This window comes from Branchiostoma floridae, chromosome 6 (genome assembly GCF_000003815.2).
Source record: "Branchiostoma floridae strain S238N-H82 chromosome 6, Bfl_VNyyK, whole genome shotgun sequence".
NCBI classification, from domain to species: domain Eukaryota; kingdom Metazoa; phylum Chordata; class Leptocardii; order Amphioxiformes; family Branchiostomatidae; genus Branchiostoma; species Branchiostoma floridae.
In genome coordinates, this window is record NC_049984.1 from 4,562,959 (window position 1) to 4,583,726 (window position 20,768).

At 42.1% G+C, this 20,768-nt stretch overlaps 1 protein-coding gene across 1 annotated transcript in view; it reads left to right on the top strand.

The window, feature by feature from the left end:
* The window catches only part of LOC118417506, a 44,819-nt gene that overhangs the window by 8,433 nt on the left and 15,618 nt on the right, over positions 1-20,768 (top strand). The window contains exon 2 of the mRNA XM_035823088.1: positions 16,842-17,004. Coding sequence (XP_035678981.1) covers positions 16,842-17,004 — 163 coding nt within the window. The remainder of the gene's footprint in view (positions 1-16,841; positions 17,005-20,768) is intronic.

Consider the following 20,768-nt stretch of genomic DNA (forward strand, 5'->3'; position numbering starts at 1 on the left):
ATCGACACCGGTGCCGGTGTCGATTCATTCTGACCAATCAGGGGAGCGATACCCACCTGCCTGGCCTGAATCTACGTGTTACGGCGTCATAACCAACGTGGAACGGGGCCTTCTGATTGGTCCGCGGCGCCTGGCTATATGATAATATGTAATCATACACTGTAGATTAATCTATTTTTCCAAGGGCTTAATTTTGCAATACGAGGGGGAAGGAGGCATTTGAGTTTGTGATTGAACTTCAGTAATACATCAATGGATTCAATTCAATTCAATTCAGGGTATAAAACCTGCTGTTCAATAGATCTCCTCAGTGTGACGAAGGGTTCTAGTAGTGGAGGCTACCTGAAACGTCTGGCCGTCTCCAAAATCATATCCAGTTGCTTGAGTTTTTTGGCTCCAACCTTAGTAAGGTAATGCAAGACAAAGCCCATGTTATCAGCCAAAGGTTGTAGCCAGCACCCATCCTTCCGTCCTTTGACGGAATTTTGCACCTGGGGACGGAAAAAGAATTTGCCCATTCTGTCCTCTGTGAGCAAAATTTAACCCTCAAAATGCAGGAAATAGTATTTTAGAGGGTCTTGATTTCAAAATTTTCCTTGGGACCCCCCTAGCAACGCTGTGCCAAAGCCATTCAAAATTGAGGGGACGGAAAATGATTTCTGTCTGACTACAACCCTGTATTAGCCTGATGGGTTTGTATTGAGAGCTGCAAAACTGCGTAAAATTATATAAATCCACCTTGAATATTTTACAATTTACTGTACCTCAGATTCAGATCATCATTCCACACCTGTTATGACTACGAGTTTTTGTCCTTATTTTTAACTCTGCTTTCTTGGCACAAGCGGCTGATATGGAATTCACATTTCCGTTTCTGCTGCACCATTTTTGCTTTCAACAATAAACAGGGTGCTTAGATTCCCATGCTGCATGCTGAGGGTAAGCTCAATGTTAGATTTGAAATCCAGATAAAACAGGAAGGTAAGTGTGCTCTTGAATGAACTAGCATAAATTTCTTAAATCTACCATATCACTTAATTTGCGTATGTACCAATTACAAAAGATCTTTGCCATTTTCGTTCAGCCAATCATATACTTATATAGGTGCCCATCTCCAACAAAATTGGAAAATGCAAAATAAAAACAAATAAAAATGCAAATGTTTGACGGACATGCAGCTGCTCTCTCATTGGTCAAACTACTACTGGTCATGCTGTCATTGGTTAAACTTCTAGTTGTGATGGACGTCAGGATTAGCCTATTGGCTAGAAACACTGAAATAAATCTAGGTTAGATAGTCTTGCATTTATCTGAGATAGTCTATCAAGTACTGTAAATTCAGAAGCTTTATCGGTGGTTTAATATTCATGGTTTTCGCGGTGGCCGCTTTACCGCGAACTTAAAACCACCGCGAACATTTTTCCATCGCAGTAAGGACTACAATTGCATGGTGCTACTGCACTTAAAACCACTGCAAACAGTCCTTTTTCCTGCTACTGCGAAATTAAATCCCCGCGAACTTAAATACATTTACAGTACCTAATTTATGTACTGTGACCCCACCCCTACTCACCCCCTACCCAGGCACCCCCACACACCTACTGTAACCCACTTTGGACTGTCTTTCAACATGACCTGAATGCTGTCAGTGATCCAAGTGAGTATGTCACCATAACTGTCCTCACCAAAGACAGCACTTGGTCGGACATCTGGACATTCGGTCCACTGGACAGATAGCACTCAGATGGAGGTCTGGACATTCAGTCCACAGGAAAGATAGCACTCAGATGGAAGTCTGTACATTCAGTCCACAGTAAAGATAGCACTCAGATGGAAGTCTGTACATTCAGTCCACAGTAAAGATAGCACTTGGATGGAGGTCTGGACAATCGGTCGGCAGATAAGAGAGACCACTGATAACCAACAGAACACATTATAGTCGCCAGAGCTGCACTGGCCACTGCAATGTAGGGATTGCAATCTGAGTTAATTCCAGATCAATGTTCAGTTCTATTCCTAGTTGATTCCAGAGCTTTGGTTAGTTCTGCAAATCGCCTGGAATTCCAGAGCACTGCACTGGTCATTTGAACTACTAGTATAACATATGGAATGCAAGAAAAGCTGCAATATGCAGAATGCAATGACAGGGGAAGGCCACACCAATTTAATTTGTTGGTTCACAGATTTTTAAAAAAATGAAAATATAGCAAGCAGACATCATAAAACTAGAGGGTATTCACTCCATAAAGGCACCAAGGCACACACCTGGTCCTCAGGCTTTGTTTTCATCATGTTTTTTCCAGTTAAGTATTTTTTTCTTCAGTTTTTGAAATCTGTGAACCAACGAATTGAATTGGTGTGGCCTAATGGTCAGTTGAACATATGGAATGAAATTGAGTTAATTCCAGGGAAAAAGATACTTGAAATGCAGTCTGATTAACTGCAGAACCCTTTTCAGTTAGACACTAGCATACAGAATGCAATCTGAATCCATTCCTGAGCACTGGTCAGTAAAAACAACAACATGGAATGCAATCTGAGTTAATTCCAAAGCATCTGTAAATTAAATCCAGAATGCAACTGCCGGGTTAATTCCAGAGCACTGGTCAGTTACAACTCCAACACATGGAATGCAATCTGGATGAAAACGTTAATTTAGATTACCAATGTATTCTAGACTTAAACGTAAGGAATGTAATCCATTACGTTAATTGCAGAACACTGGTCAGTTAAACTGTAACACACTATTATATAGGGAACAATCTGAGTTAATTCCAAAGCATCTGTCAATTAAATCCAGAATGCAACTGCTGGGTTAATTCTAGAGCACTGATCGGTTAAAACTCCAACAAATCGAACGCAATCTGGACAAAACGTTAATTTAGATCGAAAAACGTAAGGAATGTGATCTATTAAGTTGATTGCAGAACACTGGTCAGTTAAACTGTAACATACTATTACATAGGGAATCCAATCTGGGTTAATTCCTGATGGGAATTCCGATGAGGGCCAGGTGTAGTCTGGCCCAGATGGCCTCAGGATGAATCACTTCCACAGCTTCCTCTTTGATGTGGTCCATTTAGCCCTGGCTCCTGTGGTCAGGGGTCAACGACTCCCACAGCCCTTGCCTATTGCCCCATCTCCAAGCAGAGGTGCGTGGCTCTGGCATGTTTTGCATGCCTGCACTCTGTAGCAAGGATTTTGCTTGGGGGGTACCCAGAGTTCTCACCAATACTGTAAATGCAGAAATGTTCGCGGTGGATTAATGTTCGCGGTTTTCGCGGTGGCCGTTTCACCGCGAATCTAAAACCACCGCGAACATTTTTCCCTGGCAGTAAGAGACTTAAGTGCATGGTGCTACCAAGAAATTAAAACCACCGCAAAAAGTCCCTTTTCTCGTTACCGCGAAATTAAATCCCCGCGAACTTAAATGCATTTACAGTATTGCTCTGGCATGTTTTGCATGCCTGTACTCTGTAGCAAGGATTTTGCTTGGGGGGTACCCCGAGTTCTCACCAATTGCCCCATCTCAAAGCAGAGGTGTGTTGCTCTGGTGCTCAAGCAGAAGTGTGCTGCTTTGCCATGTTTTGCATGTGACTGTTCCCATCTTGTCTGCATGTCTTTTGTTTTCTTTTCCTTCTACAAAAAGGGTCTTTCTAATGTGTAAACTTTTTTGTATAAGGAAACACCACAAAATAAAAGAAATGCAGACAAGATGGGACCATGTCAGGATGGAAAATGCAAAATTCCTGCCTTAAAGCAAATAGTGTTGTCATCATTTTATGGTGTTTTATACTACATCTGTATATGGTGATTTTTTTCATCGTCAAAATGAAGGTTGGCAGAAGAACACTTGATTTTCCTGAACGTATGTTGTTGTGCTATCAATCTCAGAGCTATACTATCCTCAGTCAACATACTTGCTCTCTATGTAAGTTCTGGCGAACGAACGCGACTTTGTCAACAGCTCTGCGGAACAAGGATGGCATCCGGGCGACACGACGTTCCAGAAGAAAGGAAGTTCCATTTCTCGCCTCGGTGTGAAGTTCAAACATGCCGCGGGTCCCAGGCACACTTCCGCTGCAGAAATGGAAGTTTGGACACCTGTTACACTAAAGTAAACTGCCCTTTGCAGTGTGACCGTAAATCTGGACATATTTGCAGTGTTTTTAAGAACACCCGCAAACATTTATTCTGTTTTCAATATTGTTGCTACATGTACTGCTGTTTGAATCACAAACACAAGTCTTGAATTTCGTGTTGTCACAAAGTTTGCATAACGATACTCAAACAACACACACACTCTCTCAAACACACACACACACACACTCACACACACACACACACACACACACATACACAATCATGTTAAAGTTATCACGGATGTCAAACAACTTTTTGTACATAATTTACCAGTATGTCACTATGTCTAACGTTACATACAGAATGCATTTTGTAACATAGAGACATAGGAGAAAAAGTATTAGCCATCTTTTAATTTCTGACAAGTCTAAGTAGGGGTTTCAAATGCAAAGTTTAAATCTTTGCAGGAGGATCTGCATGGGGGGGTCTTGGTAACGCTTAACGGTGAATTCAGGAGGCCAGGTAACGGTTAACGGTAAATTCAGGAGGCCCGGTAACGCTTAACGGTAAATTCAGAAGGAGTTACAAAACATAACACTGTTGAAAGTAACATTGACGTGCATTCCTATTCATACAATGCTAGAGTAGTTATATCAATGGGGGGAAATATCCGACTAATGACAGAGCAAAAGGTGCCCGGAACCCGTAGGAATGACAGGGACAATGTCCATGACATCTGTAATTTGACGGAGGCAGAGTTCCCGGCCCGCCACAGAGACGGCGGCAGCAATGTTTTTATGGGGGGATTGAACCATTGTTTCAGCACATGGAGTGCCGAAAGCACGACGCATCCCAGGGGGGTCCGGGGGTAAGCTCCCCCGGGAAAATTTTAAAATCAAGACCCTCTTAAATGCTGTTTCCTGCATTTTCGGCAAATTTTGCCGACTGACTAAGCTAGGTTGATTTTGACATTTTCATCAAATTACACAATGATTATAGCTTTGGCCTCCACCCCCAGAGCCCCCGACATATTTTACCATTTCGAGCTCAGAAGGCACGAGACGTTGCAACATAAGTCCGGGAAAATTAAAATCTGGACCGTCTGAAACGCCATTTACTGCATTTTGAAGGACACATTTTGCTGTAAGACGAAGCTAGATTAAATGACATTTTTTTAGAGAGAAAAGTTTTTGTGCCTACCCACGCCCCAAACATATTTTCACCATGTCATCATGAGCGCCAAAGGCGCCAGCCGTCGCAAGGAAGGTCCGGCGAAACCTCATTTTCTGCATTCTAGGAGTACTTTTTGCCCGAAACTAAGCTAAGTTTACACTGAAATCTGTATGAGTGATAAAGTTTTTGAGGGTGACGCTTCCGCAACATATTTTACCCTGTCCAGAGCTCGAGCCGAAGGCCGGGAGGCTTGGAGAAGATTTTGAAATCTGGACCCATTGAAACGCCATTTCCTGCATTTTCCGGGGTTCTATCTAGCATTTGACTTCGTGTGTATAACGGGTTACGAAGATTTCTTGGTAAGGCTTAACGGTGAATTCGGGATAACAAATAACGGTTAACGTTGAATTAAAACGACCAATAACGCTTTACGAAGAATATACCGATAACGATTAACGTTAAATTAGAGAGGGTCGGTAACGATTAACGGTGAATTAAAATGGCTCGTAACGCTTAACGGAAAAAGGCATGCAGACCCTCTTTGCAGATGTGGTTTCTGTATCTTTGATTTCGATAAATTTAACCCTGTCACTTCTGAGTCATAGCTACAAGTGGAATGTGGATGTGGGAGTAATAGGGTTAAGTAGGTCATTAGCACATGTCATATCATGACATCACGGCTAGCTGGGTGTCTAAAATGGCTTGAACCTCTTGCTTTCCTACGTTGACAAATTTTAGAGTCGGATCAACATCAGCTATCAGTCCTCTTAACACTCGTCAATCCATGTGTTTGTTGGCTTAGGAAAAATGCGGTGGCGTGAGGCCTGAGGTTTATATAAAGTAGTTTTTGTACTAAAGATCGCCTTGTGTAGGGCGTAGGCAGCGGGCAGGCCCAAGACGGACATTGTGTAGAACCATCTGCTGCTGCCATTTGACTGAAGTGGTCCTTTGTGTGCTCCCAGCATTCCTCAGCAGATGTTACAGAGCACACTAATTGGGAGAGCAGCTGGGAGGTGGGGAGACAAACCGTAATTGCTCTGGGGTGGGTCTGAAATGATTTAGTCATTTAGGCTGAGGAGGAAGCTTTAATTGGTAGCTAGTGGTACAGTGCGGCCCATGTTTTCATCCAAGCACACTGGGTCAAGCTGCTAACAGAAAAGTTTTGAAAAGACCACAGGAAGAATAGCTACAATATGCTTGAATATTCAATATGGATCTGAATAAAGTCAAGTCAAGTCAACAGAAGGGCCTGGAAGAAACTTACAGTCGCCTGCGCTGCAGCTGACCGATGATGACACTGGGTCATTCCATTCACTTTGTTTTGTCTTTCAAGGGTAAAAATCATACACCCTGTTTTTCAGGTGTCCCTGGACACCCATTCTCTTGTTGATAAGTGTGTTGGGCTATTTTACTTGCAGAGGTTTAAAGCTTTAAGACTACCGTCTAAAGCTCTCTCATACACCAGTCCACCATCTTTACGTCCCCCTCAGAAAGGATGAGGCAACACGTGTTGAGAAAAAAAACGTAAAAAATTAAAAGTGCAGTATGCAGCGTTAAATCCTACAATAGAAAGTTTGACAGAAATGCCTAAAAAGACATCAAAATTAAATCAGAGCCTAACCTCTGCAGTCTGTGTGACACATTTAACTGTGCTGACCAGGGCTGTAACTGGGATGTTGGGCGGGCTGCTATAAACGAGATTTGATCAGCCCAAACCTCTGCTTGGAGAGTAAGAAGAGCAAACATTATGATGTTGTGTGTGGTAGGTAAACCTTACCTCTGCTTGGAGAGTAAGAAGAGCGAATATTATGATGCCGTGTGTGGTAGGTAAGCCTAACCTCTACTTGGAGAATAAGAAAAGCGAACATTATGATGTGGTGTGTAAGCCTAACCTCTGCTTGGAGAGGAGGAACAGCGAACATAATGATGTTGTGTGTGGTAGGTAAAGCCAGGTGGTTCCAGTTATTCCCTGTGTCAGCCACATCACATGGGAATGAAAGTTAGACCAGAGAGTTTTACTGACTGTGCTGATATAAGCTGAAAGTGTTGAGCTTAGCTGTCAGCCAGGATCAAACTTGAGACTCCGGGGCAATATTTGCATCCTCCAAAAATAACTAGAGTGCTTGGCCTGTCACACTTTTGAATTTTTAACCTTAAACCTGAAAAGGTAGACTTTCTAAATCAAATTCATCATTTTTAATTTTTTTTTAAATTTTTAACATTTACCCTCCAGCCTGCTGAGGGATAGCCTAGGTACCATCCAATTTTTACCGGGCTCCTTGCACTGGGTGCCCCCCCCCCCCCCCCAACAAAAAAATTTAGGGTAGCGTTTGCAAGGAGCCGAGGGAGGCTTTCTACATGAATTTATCACACCTTGATTGCTAAACCTTCAACTTGCTGGGTAGGCTTTTTATACTAAATTTTTCACGTTCTGGAATTTCGGAATTTCTAATCTTCAACCTGCGGTAATGGTCTTTCTTTACCAAATTTATCACACTATGACCATGATATCTTAAACTTTGATGGGCATTCTTCAATCTTTTAACCTTCATCAACCATGGAGGTTTTATGTACTGATCATGTTGCAAGAGCTGTGTGGTTGATAAAAGCTCCTTGATAAAAGCTCCTTGGTCGTGGGCATGTCAGTGTCAAGAAATCCTCTTGTCGAGCCTAAGAAAAACGCTGTTTCCGATCACCATCCTGAAAAAATTTGGCCGGTAGTTAGGGATTTTTTTCTTTTCATTTCAGCCAAAGTGATCCATCACAGATGTTTGACCATACCGTACCTCCTATGTTAAAAAAAAACACTTCGAAGATTGGATAAAAGATAGATACAAAATGAACATACCAACTGTTACTGCATTGGCTGCTAGCCTTTGAATTGTTCAGTTGATATATGTAGTTATTCAGTGTATCCAGATTACTAAATAACTCATTCATTGACAAATTTGTATGTTGAAGCAAATGTCAGGAGAACTTTGAAGCAGGTTGACCATTTCTGAAACTTGGTTAAGAGAGCCACCTAGCAGGACTATGGAAAACTGCTAAGAATAGGCTGAATGGCACCCTGCAGAGTTGATTACACGCTTTTCTCCCTAACCATGTACAAGGATATGTATCATTTACCTAACTGGTATTAACACCGACATGCCTAACTTTTACCAGTGCTCTTGATTATGATAGATATATGATTAAAAAATAACTTTGGGAAACAAGTGCAAATATGTTTTTATTAATAAAGCTATTGATTTCAAAGCATGATTTTCTGATTCCATTGCATTTTCAGGCTTGCATTTAAAATAATTTTTCAGACTCTTTTTTTTTTTCAACTTTACGAAATGTTATTTCCTAATAATACTTTATCAAATATCACCCTTTCAATTTCAAAGCATATTTTGTACAAAAATGCATTTGCTGATTCCATACATTTTATCTATTTTTTCAGACTCTTTCTTTTACCTACATTGAGCAACAGTGGTGTTATACAGTCAGTCTGTGTTCACAATTTTACGAAATATAATTTCCTAATAATACTTTATTGAACGTTTATGAAGGTTAGACATCCAGGTAAGCAATATTCAAATACAATTCAATCTCTACAACTGGATAAAAACGGATATTTACTTCCGGACGTTTCGAGTGACATCCATCACTCTTCTTCAGCAAAAGCAGAATGAACATAATTGAATGAACTTTATTGAACATAACGTTTCAAAGCATTCTATTTGCTGATTCCATATATTCTATTAATTTTTCAGACTTTCTTTTTACCTACATTCAGCAACAGTGGCGTTATACAGTCAGTCTGTGTTCACAATTTTACGAAATGTAATTTCCTGATAATACACAAAGCCTCTTTTATTACTTTATCGAACATTACAACAACATGTACCTTAATCGAACTTGCGGGAAAACCCCCCAAGGAGTAAGAAAACGTGCAAGGACCGGCCAAATAATTGCACATGAGGGGTAGCATAGAAATAATTACATTAGACGGCAGTTTTACCAATTTGCATGAGGCTGTGCAAAACGTGTGCATGTGTAGAATATAAAGTACATCAAGTGCTCGGGCAGTAGTGGTAGCTGTTGGAATGGTATGGTTCACTGAGTAAAACAAGAAAAAAAGTGAAAAAATGCATTGTAAAGTTTGTCCTATCTTGATTTTTTTATTCATTGTGTAAGATTTGTAATATGTAAGTGACAGTACATGATTATAAAATAAAAGGCAAGAAACTAGCCATATTTATTGTTGCAGATGATGTAAAATAAGTCATAGAAAGAAGATAGCTTTTATGTGCTTTGTAATCATTAGGCCCTAACTGATCCGTTAAAACTTATGGGTAAGGATATAAATCTGTAAATGAATTAATGATATATCACAAAGCTAACCCAATTATGTGCAGTCCTTGCTACTGGTAACTCTGAACCAGCCTTGTTACACTTTCTGTCACAATTATCACTTTTTACCAGCTTTCCCACGGTTTTTGGGGTTGTCTCCATGATTTGAGATTTTCTTCATTTTTTAAATTTTCAATATACTAGTACACATTAGAGTGTGCCATATATCCATAGTATTGCTATGTATTATGAATTACATGTATTTCAATAAAGATGTAGTAGTAGTAGTAGACTGGTTTATTTTCCAAAGAGCAACATGTATTGAAAGCTTGTTCAGCCAAAGTGCTGAATTGCAAAGCTTCCCATACAAGAGTGTGATAGTAACCCAGAACCAGCTTAATCAGTAAATATTTATATACGTTCAACACTGTCATAGCTACAACATTAAAAATCATTTTCCAACATCAAACATTACCATAACAAGCAAGGTTAACTATTCACATACAGCATTAAGCACTATCGTCCAACATCAATCAGTTTAAGCTTTGCCGTACTTCTTTCAGAATAAATGTACCCATACATTACATGTACAGTACAACAAGATAATTCCTATATCACTAGGTAAAACATGCCTAACTGTGCCACATGAACCACAATGGGCCATCTAATCTCCAGGGACACGTAGGTCAAAGGTCAAACCATCAGGGTGTGAAATTTGTTTTTGTTGGGCGGCCAGTAGCACCTGCTGGGGCCAGCCACCCTGACTCCCTCTGTGCCTGGGGCATTGTGGGGCCAGGATCCACCCAAAAGGGATAATTAGACGGCACAGAGAAGGTCGGGGCTGTTCGCCACAACCTAGGAAGTACCACTTTCCTTTGTGGTGGATCACCCTGGGTGAACGAAAGGAAATGATTAAAAACCTCCTGTTTCCTGGCTTAGGATCTCTCGCAAAGCCTGGCACATTTGTTTTGTTTTAGGTCGTTAGACGGGGATTGTTTTGTCTGTAATGGGTCGGGACTGGCGTTGTAGTCGTTCCCTCCGAGAGTGGTACGTCCTGAGATAAACAGTGGGTCTGTAGCCGGAGGCTGTGTCGTGTTCGTATTTTTGCCATGGCCCCTCGCATGAGAGGTCAGAGGCTCGCCCAACGCAGGGGTAGAATTTAACAACACTGGGCCCAGATGGCATCAAAGGTAGGTCATAGAGGTTAAACATCCATACTGCCTGCACTCTAAAGGCCTGGGAGAGCTGACAGGATGGTATCTTGGCAGGGGATGGTGGTTCAAATCCGAAAATGGAAGGACATTGTAGGGCAGACAATTACCATACTTGTGGTTCCACCGGCTTAAGGGGTGGGGTGGGGGGCAGGAAGAGAAATACATGATATTGCCCTTGCGTGCACTATGTACCGTACCTTTGTATGCCTTTATTTCCCATAGCAAGCATTTCATAAATTCATTGATTATCAGTACCTGACATGTTTTTGACCTGTCAGTGCCAGTACAACGTAACTGACTGAATGAGGAAAAACAGGTGAGTACTCGAGTACTCACCTGTTTTTCCTCCCCTAGCCCTATTCTCCCAATGATTATGACATGATTATTATAGACAAGCTATTGTGTCACTGTCAGGATTACTATATGCTGTAGTCTGGAAACATGCCAACTTAGGACCCTTCTTCTAGACTATTACTCCATGTATGTTCCTTATTCTGTGAGGAGACACAGTATCCTTGAGACATAATGTGAGAACGTAATCCTATTTCCTGTACAGAGGCCACTTTTTCCTGCTTTCACTTTTTACAGGGGAATTCGAAACCCCTCTCAGATAAAAGGACGGAACCCTATACAAACACGACTTGTGTCGCAAGGCATGCAATAGAAAGTGTCCCCCTCTCCTTTCACAAAGAGCTTTTGTCCGAGCTTTGACCTCATAACCTTACCAGGTGGGTCCAGTGCAACAGGTACTGTTTCTGCATGCATGTAGAAACCTCTGTACTTCTTGGTTTATTAATTTTATTATTCACTCATGTGTGACATAAATGATTAGAGCACTTTATATTCCCTTTCCTCCATTTTTCCCAGGGGGGATTTTGGCTTCAAAGACTGCTCCGTCGGAAGTTAAATAATTTAGAATTCTTCTGGTGTAGTTTTAGAATGGCCCTTTGGCCAGCTGGTTAGGACATAGTGGATTCTGGTGACAGAGAGCCAATCACATTTTACATGACAGAAGGTTAGGCAATTGTCTATTCATGGTGACCTAACCAGATTGACTCACTTGCAAATGAGAGGTGATGAGTGTGTATTTTATGAGGCAGCACCCCCGTTCTGGAGTGGTCCGACCCAGATCTACATTACCATCACAATTAGCGGCATGTTTTATTTACAGCCAACAGGGGCTGCCATGTGTTCCTTTGTTCCCAGCTTGGTTTTTGCATGCATTTGTCCAGTGATTTCATTGTCAGTTTGAGTCAAGCTTCCTGCAGTGTGGCAGTGTGCTGGGCCTCCCAAAACCTGTGACTGTGAGGCAGCCCTTCATTTCTGAGAACAGTTCCAAGACTCCAGAGTAAGTGGTCACAAGAACTTGGCTTTTTTCTTCCTTATGATAGCTTAGACAGGAGCTGGTGTGTAGTGAGAGTGTGTTTGGATCGTTGGTTTGCCTACGTGTGATAAACTGGATTAACAGACAGACAGGCTTTAGCGTTGCGTGTTGCCTAACTGGCTGCCGGGGTCAGTCCGTAATGTGTGTGCAAGTATTACAAGGGGCAGGAACCCTCCTGTCGTTTTTGTAGGTCATGTTTCCGGCGTTATGTTGCCAGGAATTTATCAGCTTGTATTCTGGACGAGAGTTAGTTGTTGGTATTCAGGTCCGACTGGGTGTCGGTACAGCCCGGGTTGTCCCTTGGCCCGTGCCTCCACAAATCTTCTTTGTGTGTGGGAGTCTGTTGATATGCATGGCAGGGCGGACAATGGCAGCTGCACCTTTGTATTTATCCCGGGTGTCATGTCAGCATGCCCCCAGCACTTTCCCCTGCAGTAAAAATGTGCCAGGATGTTAGCCCTAAACCTTGTGATCTACTGTCATCGATCCTTCCATCCAACCCCTGTTGTGTGTGTGTGTGGACGTCCACAGATTTGTTTGTTCTATCCCTGAATATGCATACACCGTGACCTCTGCAGTCTACTGCTGTGATGAGTAAAATTAGCATGACGTCAGCTGGCCCCCTTCCCACATAGAGCTATGACATCATTAGGATTCTATCAGGGCCCTCCCCCTGAAAGCGACGTTTGTAATCCCCTATAGAGTGAAAGGGTGCAGAACATATCTTCTTGATTGTCAGTAATGACGGCTTAATCTCCTTTGTGGTCGTCTTCCGGACCAATACGTTGGGGCGGACAGGTGCAAAAGTAAAGGCAGTCATACATCGTACACCCAACTTAGACATTAGTCTATTGGCATAGCACTTTGACATTTATAAGGATGGGTATGGATCTGCTCACATTTTTGTACCTCAGCACTGTTGTTAATGTTTCGCACACCCCCAGCATGCCAAATGGAGTCGCCCTCCCGCCTACTAAGTATATCAACAGTGTGGTGTGTTGCCCTTGGGGAGCCTGGCGCCATCCATAATATTCTACCCACAGAAAGGGTGATACATGCGGAATGGGTGGCGGTCCCCAGGGTGGGACCCTACAGCTGGTGCAGGGGCAAGTTCACCGTCCGTAATTGGCTAATAAGAACTAAGCCGGCCTTCCGGCGCAGTGCCATATGAGGGAGACATGTTGATAGGCTATTATCACTGCCCCAGTTTGGGAAAACGGGTTTCCCTTAATGACAATTCGCTGCTAGAATGTATTCTGTCTCAATTGAATCAGACACGAACAGATGAGTCTGAATCTCCTAGTAAAAAGTTTAACGTATTCCGGTAGTAAAACTCAATGTTCCGTCAACGAAAAATAGACGGAATTTGGATGCTGTCGGGAATGTCATTGCAATTTCTAAAATGTTATCCATGTTTCGATTTTAGATGAACACGTCAAACTTGTTTTGCGATGATCGTAATTTCTCATCATATTCTATCGATCTGGATATGATGAGGGTTCTTCACATGTCCCGTTATATCTAGGAGCGAAGCTACCAGGGAAAATCAACAGACCACAAATTACACAGCGCCTTTTCAATTCATCTCACATAAATTATGCATGAAATCAGGCTGGTGTCAGGCTGCAATCTGCCTTTCAGGTGCTCCGTTACCAGCCAACCAGAACATAATCAATATTGAAATCAAAACAGACAATATTCACGCCATGGAATTTTGCAAACTGAGGGTCAAGCACCATTGTATAAAATTGTATCCTATCAGGGTTCAAACTAACCATAGGATGTATTGTCAAAGTCAATCAGTAAAGTAATAATGAAAATGCAGTTCTTCAAAATTTGTGCTTTTCAGAAGCAGGCATTATGGTTTGTATTTTTGAAATGGTACTGGTATTTCTATGTCAGTATTATGTTGTTAATTTTTTCATACATGTACCACAATTCAGCCTTTCACTTACTATCTATTTTTCACACCTGAAAAAAAGTCAAATTCTTACACTAGTTACAGACTTAGTATTGAGTTTTTTTTACTCGTCAGGTAACTTATTACATTTCAAACAACTGTGCCATTGACACCTACTTGTTTTCACAGATCTACAAGTACCAAACATTCAAATTTACATAGATAGAATATCTTGTTTTCTTTACAATTATGCAAGTGTGATACTAATTGGCATGTATGCATAGTTCACCCACTCACACCTTATGTCCAAAAACTCATTTGCATATCTATACTTTTGATGAGCAAGTTTGTTGATACATCTTCTGTTTGCTATACAAGAACATGCCAACGTATCAAGAAAGCAATTATGATCATTTCCCCTTAGCAAAATGCTCCAGAATCCTGACAGATTTTCGTTAGAAATATTATACTAGCATTGAGAGATACATGTAAATCGTTAGATATTGACTGGTTTATATCCATACCCTCAGGTCTTTGATATACAGAAATTAAAAATTATACTATAATACAGCTATCGACTTTACAGTTTCATCTTTATAGATCCTGACTCTGAGTTTATATGTCTACATTCTACAAGATGTAAATAAATTGTACTTATAGTTAATCAGATCTTCATAGTATTAGTAGGCTTGAGATTTCATAACCAGATTTGATGAGTATTGTACAGTTTGGTTAGAGTGCCGTTGATTACTCGGTCTAGCAAGTGAACAAAAGAACACCTGGTATTAGCTGGGGACAATGATGTTTTAATGGACTAACACAAAGGGCTATTAACAAAGAGAATATCAAGAAGATCATAAAAAGGCTAAGTCTATCATGTCCAGAGCTGGCGCTTTCTTGTCAAAATAAACTGTAAAATTCTCCAGGTGGTACCAAAAATCTTTGTGGTTCACATTTTCACTCGCAGCTTGCATTGTTTTACTTTTAGTCGTTTGTCTATTGTTCCCCTTACATGAGTGTACACATGCAAGCTAAGCCCTTGAGCTGTTATGGACACGTACAAAAGACCTGCGTATTCCTTTGTCTTCTCTGTTTTGACAGTGATAGTTCCTGTGCAAACGACAAGGCACCAGTCTTTCGCACCCTTATGATAGTTGCCATCAAGAGGACTTCTAGTGTTGGTCCAAAACCCTGGACACCAGTAAGGTGTGAATAAGAATCTAAAAGTGTGAATAACCATTGAGCACAGATTATCTCCAGCAGCATGCTAATTGTATTCTAATTGAAATAGGTTGCATTTTCCCAGCTCTGGTGGCACTATAGGGGAGATCATTAAGAATTTATTGTGTTAGCAATCACTCATGTGCCAGCAACAAATGAAGTGAGACGTGGTGGAACTGAGGCGTGACGAAGGGGGGTCTGGCAATCAATAGGTCACAACAACTCACCAGAATTACTCATTCTGGGACGTGTTAACCTTGGCCACTGCCGCTATCATTCTCTGCCAAGGTTCGTCTCCTTAAAGGTATGTAAGAGAGAAAAGGACGGCTCATTCGCACGTCGCCCTTGCATCGAAAAATGGAAAAATATATTATGTCCTCTTCTTTACGTCGATACGTGTGTGGGAGAAAAAAGACAGATCATTCCCGCGTCGTCCTGACATCGAAATGTGAACGGATGATGACTGTAATCTCGATTTCATGATTTGTCGCATCATCTATATGTAGATGTGGCAATTTCAAAGCCAAGGTTGCTTTAAGTGAAGTCAAATTGGAATCGCAAGTTTTATTGCATAGTTTTCGTGTTACAGCTTGTGAGAGGAATGCTATGCAAGAATGTGAATTAGGCCGAGGTTGTATCGTGAATGCACAAAACGTGGCGACAGACTTTCGGAGGGATATCTCATTAATGATTCAGCAGATTCTGGGTGCGTTGGTGGCTATCATCCGTAAATGGTCTATCCGGAGTGACTGATGTAGGGGTATAATTGTGTCCCTATGATGTGTTAACAGATGTCAGCGTCTGATATGCCGTGCTGAGGCATTGTCTCTTGGTGTGTGTGTGTGTTTAGATACCATATATGACGTATGCTAAAACTGCATCGCATGCATATTTACGTTGATAGACCAATCATCTACCTGTTTATCACTGTCCGTTCTAACAGTGTTTTTTTGTCTCTGCTGTAGATTTTCTAATTGTTTTGATAGACATACGCTGGTAGTACAGTTGAAAATGAAAGGTTAGATAATATAACGATTCTGAGAGCACTTGAATTGTATCATGGACAAGTGCATTTTTGTTATTTCAAAATTTTATATTTGTACACAGCTCAGTGATATTAAGTTGGGAAGAGTTTTATAGTATATTAGGCCTAAAAAGAAAGTGCAATTTCTTTTCTTAGCCTTTTGTATCTTCATGATCAAGTGTTGCATACAAATGTATTATTGTATGAATTATGTACATGTATATCTTTTGAGCACAATTTGCTGTCATTATCACTGTAATGTCTCTTATGTGACTTATATGTCCCACACTTTGTCCCGATAACGATCTTTATGGACTCGCCCAAATTTTCGACTGCACAGCATCAGTCTTTTTCAAGGAATGAACAAAGACTGATGCTGTGCAGTTGAAAGTTTGGGTGAGTTCAATTTTTGTGTTGGAAATTACAGTTCAACTATTTCAAGAATGACTTCTACCAACACAGATGAACTTTCAAGTTAATGATCTTTATGGTTTTACTCTGCAGAAGTTGCAGCTGTCATCTCGGAGGAAGGCAGAGCCGGTGATCGTGATTGATGGTAGCGACAGCGAGACGGAGTCAGCACGAAGCTCTGGTAGCCGCGGGACCGTCGCGCCGACGCATGTATCCTCTCCTGGGTCTCAGTCGGGAGGGGGTGCGTCCGACACAGGTGAGACCGGGCTGAACCATCTTTTCAATCTTGGAGGGGGTATTTAAGCTGGAGACCTTTTTTGACTACTTTACTTGTTCTTGGAGGTAAACCACCTTTTACAAAGGTGAGACAAGACTGGACCATTTTTTCAATCTTGGAGGGGGTAACCTAGCTGAAGATCTTTTGGCTCATCATCATCATCATCACGGGTGGCTTGCCTAAAAGCTACATTGAAGACTAGACTGTAAGGTTGATCCACTCACACAAGGATGGACCCTAGTCTTTTCGATAAGTGTGGTGGGTTCTTTAGATTATTGCTTGAGTTATAACTTATGGCTCTCCTCAAACACTGGACCTCTGGCTTTATGCTTATTTCCAGGCAGATTTACCAGTGGCATAAGCCACATAAGACAGTAGTATCAAAGCCGGCAAAGGAGTGTAGCTGGCTGCTTCTGATACTCCCTGGCCGGCTACACTCCTTTGCCAGCTTTGATACTATCTAATGCCACCAGTAAATCTGCCTGGACATAAGCTTTAAGAATACCCATATGACTGGATTTCCCAACAAACGCTAGGTGCTCATTTTCACGTAAGTCAAGTGAGGAAATGGGTGTAAAGTGCCTTTCTCAAGGGCACAAAATTGAGCCCTGCCAGGAATTTGAACCCAGAGCTTTCAGATTCTAAGTCAACAGCACTATAAACCACAAGCCGACCTTGCCACCGTGATGGAGCCAAAGAGAAACAGTTTGTGCTAATTTCCTGTTATCAGTCTCTGTGATAGCGAGCACGTAGGCCATGGTTCCATAATGTATCACCACATGTGATATATTTTCTGGTTAACCCTTCACCTTTTCAAGTCTTTGATAGCAATTTATTTATTTATTTGTTCAGCTGTTTACAAACAGCCAGGGCTGCCCAACTAGCCGTAGGCTATTATCAAGGGCTAACCCTGTACATGTTCGCACATGTTCGCACACGACGGGTTATACCGCCCCTTACGGGGTGACACACCCGTCCGGGTGAATGATGTAGATCACCATGAGGCTGATACGAGACAGAGGTTCGCCAGGCCTCCATCCGGGTGATTTGAAGTGAATCACCAACTCCCGACAGAAGGATTTGCACCAACGCACACCGCACCATCGCACGTGTGGGGGTTCTTTAACGTGCAAGGGGTATGGCTCTCCCCATACACGGGACCTCCATTTAACGTCCTATCCGAGGGACGACTCATTTTTCACTTGAGTAAAGTGAGGAAAGTCGTGTAAAGTGCCTTTCCTAAGGGCACAAGACCGACAACACGACAGGCGGATTCGAACCGGCGACCTCTCGGTCACGGGCCGAATACACTACCACTGTGCTACGCGGCCCCACTTGTGCAATTTCATGGTGATCATTGTCAAAGATACCCCAAATTCTATATTATACACTTATGGTTCTTTCATGGTTGTATGTTTCTTGGTTAAGTGTTACTGTGCCAGTGACATAGGTTTACAAGAAGCTTGGTCTGTTGAGCCATCAAAATAAGTCAAATTCTTCCATTTGTACATTTATGTTTTACATCATTTTGCATCATAGGTATCATTTGTTTTATATTAAACAGGGCCTTGATTCAATACCTTGATCTTAAGAGCCATCATTAGAAGTTTATCAAGTTCTTGCATTTCTACTGCACGTTTTTCTTCCTTTTTTGTTATGTTAGTCACACAGGTACCTGTACGTAGATGGGGCTTGGGGTTGGTCTATTGAGTACATACCATGTTTATCTGTGTTATTTCAGGTTATGCAAGTTTACAAGTCATTAAGCTAATGTTGAAGCATGACCCATTCCCCAGTGAGAGAGAGTTGTTGTAGTCTGTAGACCAACCCTGACCTTGACTCGTATGTTGTTTGTGTAGCGAGAGTGGCAGCAGCGCTATGTGCCGTCAGTCAAAGGAGAGGTCCTAAGTTCAATTCACCTCCTGTGTCATTTCAGTCGCTATGGTTATGTTTTCTCGGAGCCTATGAAAAATGATAGGAATGCGGTTGGGGTCTGTTTACTTTATAATTGCTAAATGGTTGAATTTCCAGTGTTTGTTTCGCATAACCGGGGAAACCACATTGAGGCAACACACACCAGTTTACTTTTGTGCAGTAACCTGAGTAACTTATAACTACAAGTTGCATAAGGCCAGACTGTAAGGTTTGATCCACTCGCAAGGAATTGGAAAGGACCCCTACTCTTTTCTATAAGTGTGGTAGGGTCTTTAACCTGCTTGAGGTGTGGCTCCCCTCAAACATGAGACCTCAGGCTTTGTCTGAGAGGACTTGCATTGCCGAAGCTAGGTACTCATTTTCACCTGAGTTGATTGGAGAAATATATGCAGAGTGCCTATCTAAGGGCATAACATCAGCATCTGCTAAGGATTTGAACCCAGAACCTTTGGATTCCTAACCACAAAACCAACTTTGTGTCTTTTTGCAGTGCACTATGGTTATACGTGCTGAAAAAATCTAGTGCCATATGCCCATACCCAAATTATAGCAGACAAGTGAAGAAGGTGTTGTTTGGAATACAGAAATGGAAAGTTGAGTGGTAGCAACTGCCGGGCCAAGAGAATGTTTTGGAAAATGCTTTTGTCATTCATTGTATTATTTGATAAATGGCTCTCTGGAATGTCAAATCGGTTGAAAGAAGGTCTTGAAGTACGAGGTCTTATCGCACGAGGCTTGAGCATTCGAGTGTGGTGTTATTGTTTCTAGCATCAGCTTAGCCAGCAGCTGATACAACAGGGATTTGCTAGCCGGGCATCCAGTCGTTTTATAGCTTCCGTGTCTCTTCTGTCCTCTCGGCAAATACAAAGAGACTCGGGAGCTATAATAGGGCTAGACACCAGGCTAGAGAATTGCAACACACTCTCTCCTGGAAGCATCACCTAGCAGGATTCAGTAAAACTGCAGGGAGGGGATTGCTTATATTGTGGCAGTTCATGCATGACTGTGTTATTTGCCGTTTAGGAAGGGTGCAGTTTATAACCATTACACTTGCCACCCCAGCCCACACATACCCCATGTGGAATTGACGCATTCTACCCGAGCGCCGCTCCAAGGGCTGGCAAACATAACCTACGTGTTATTAATCTTCTCTTGTAAGTGGATCTAACGACGTCGCCTTTGCACAGGTTGTACCCCACCTATAACCCTTTGGGGTGGAAATATACATTCGAGTTTGCATCTTCTCTCTCTCTTTTTTTGGCCACGCAGCCAAGTTGCGTTCGGCGGAGCGTGGAGTCATTACTCGCGATTGGGTCAATAAGGGGGAGGAAAGAAATGTAACAGATGGATGCTTCCCACGATGTGTCCCTGAACCGTAATGCGTGCCCAAAGCTATTTTCCATAGCATTATCCCCGGCCCTGGAAGTGCTCACACCTATCTTCCGCCATCGCAGAAAAGCACTTTAAGGGTGTCCGATCGGGTCGGACTCTCCTTCCATAAACCAAGGTTACTTTGCCTTTTTAAGGTCTTGGGGCCATTTAGGCGGCGCTGATTTATCTGTCGGACGCTGCCCCAGGTAATATCGGACACAAAGAGCCGGCGTTCCTGGCAGATTTGTGGGAGCTGGGAAGTGATACTGCGTTTTGGTATGATGGCTCCGCAGATGATACATAGTGATTGTGGCCCGGCACCGTCTATTGATTGTATTGTTTTTTTCTGTCTCATCCCGGGATCCGTTAATGCAGGAATTGACCCGGCAGAAAATGCGTTGGGAGGAATTTACAACCCTATCTTTTACTGCGACTTG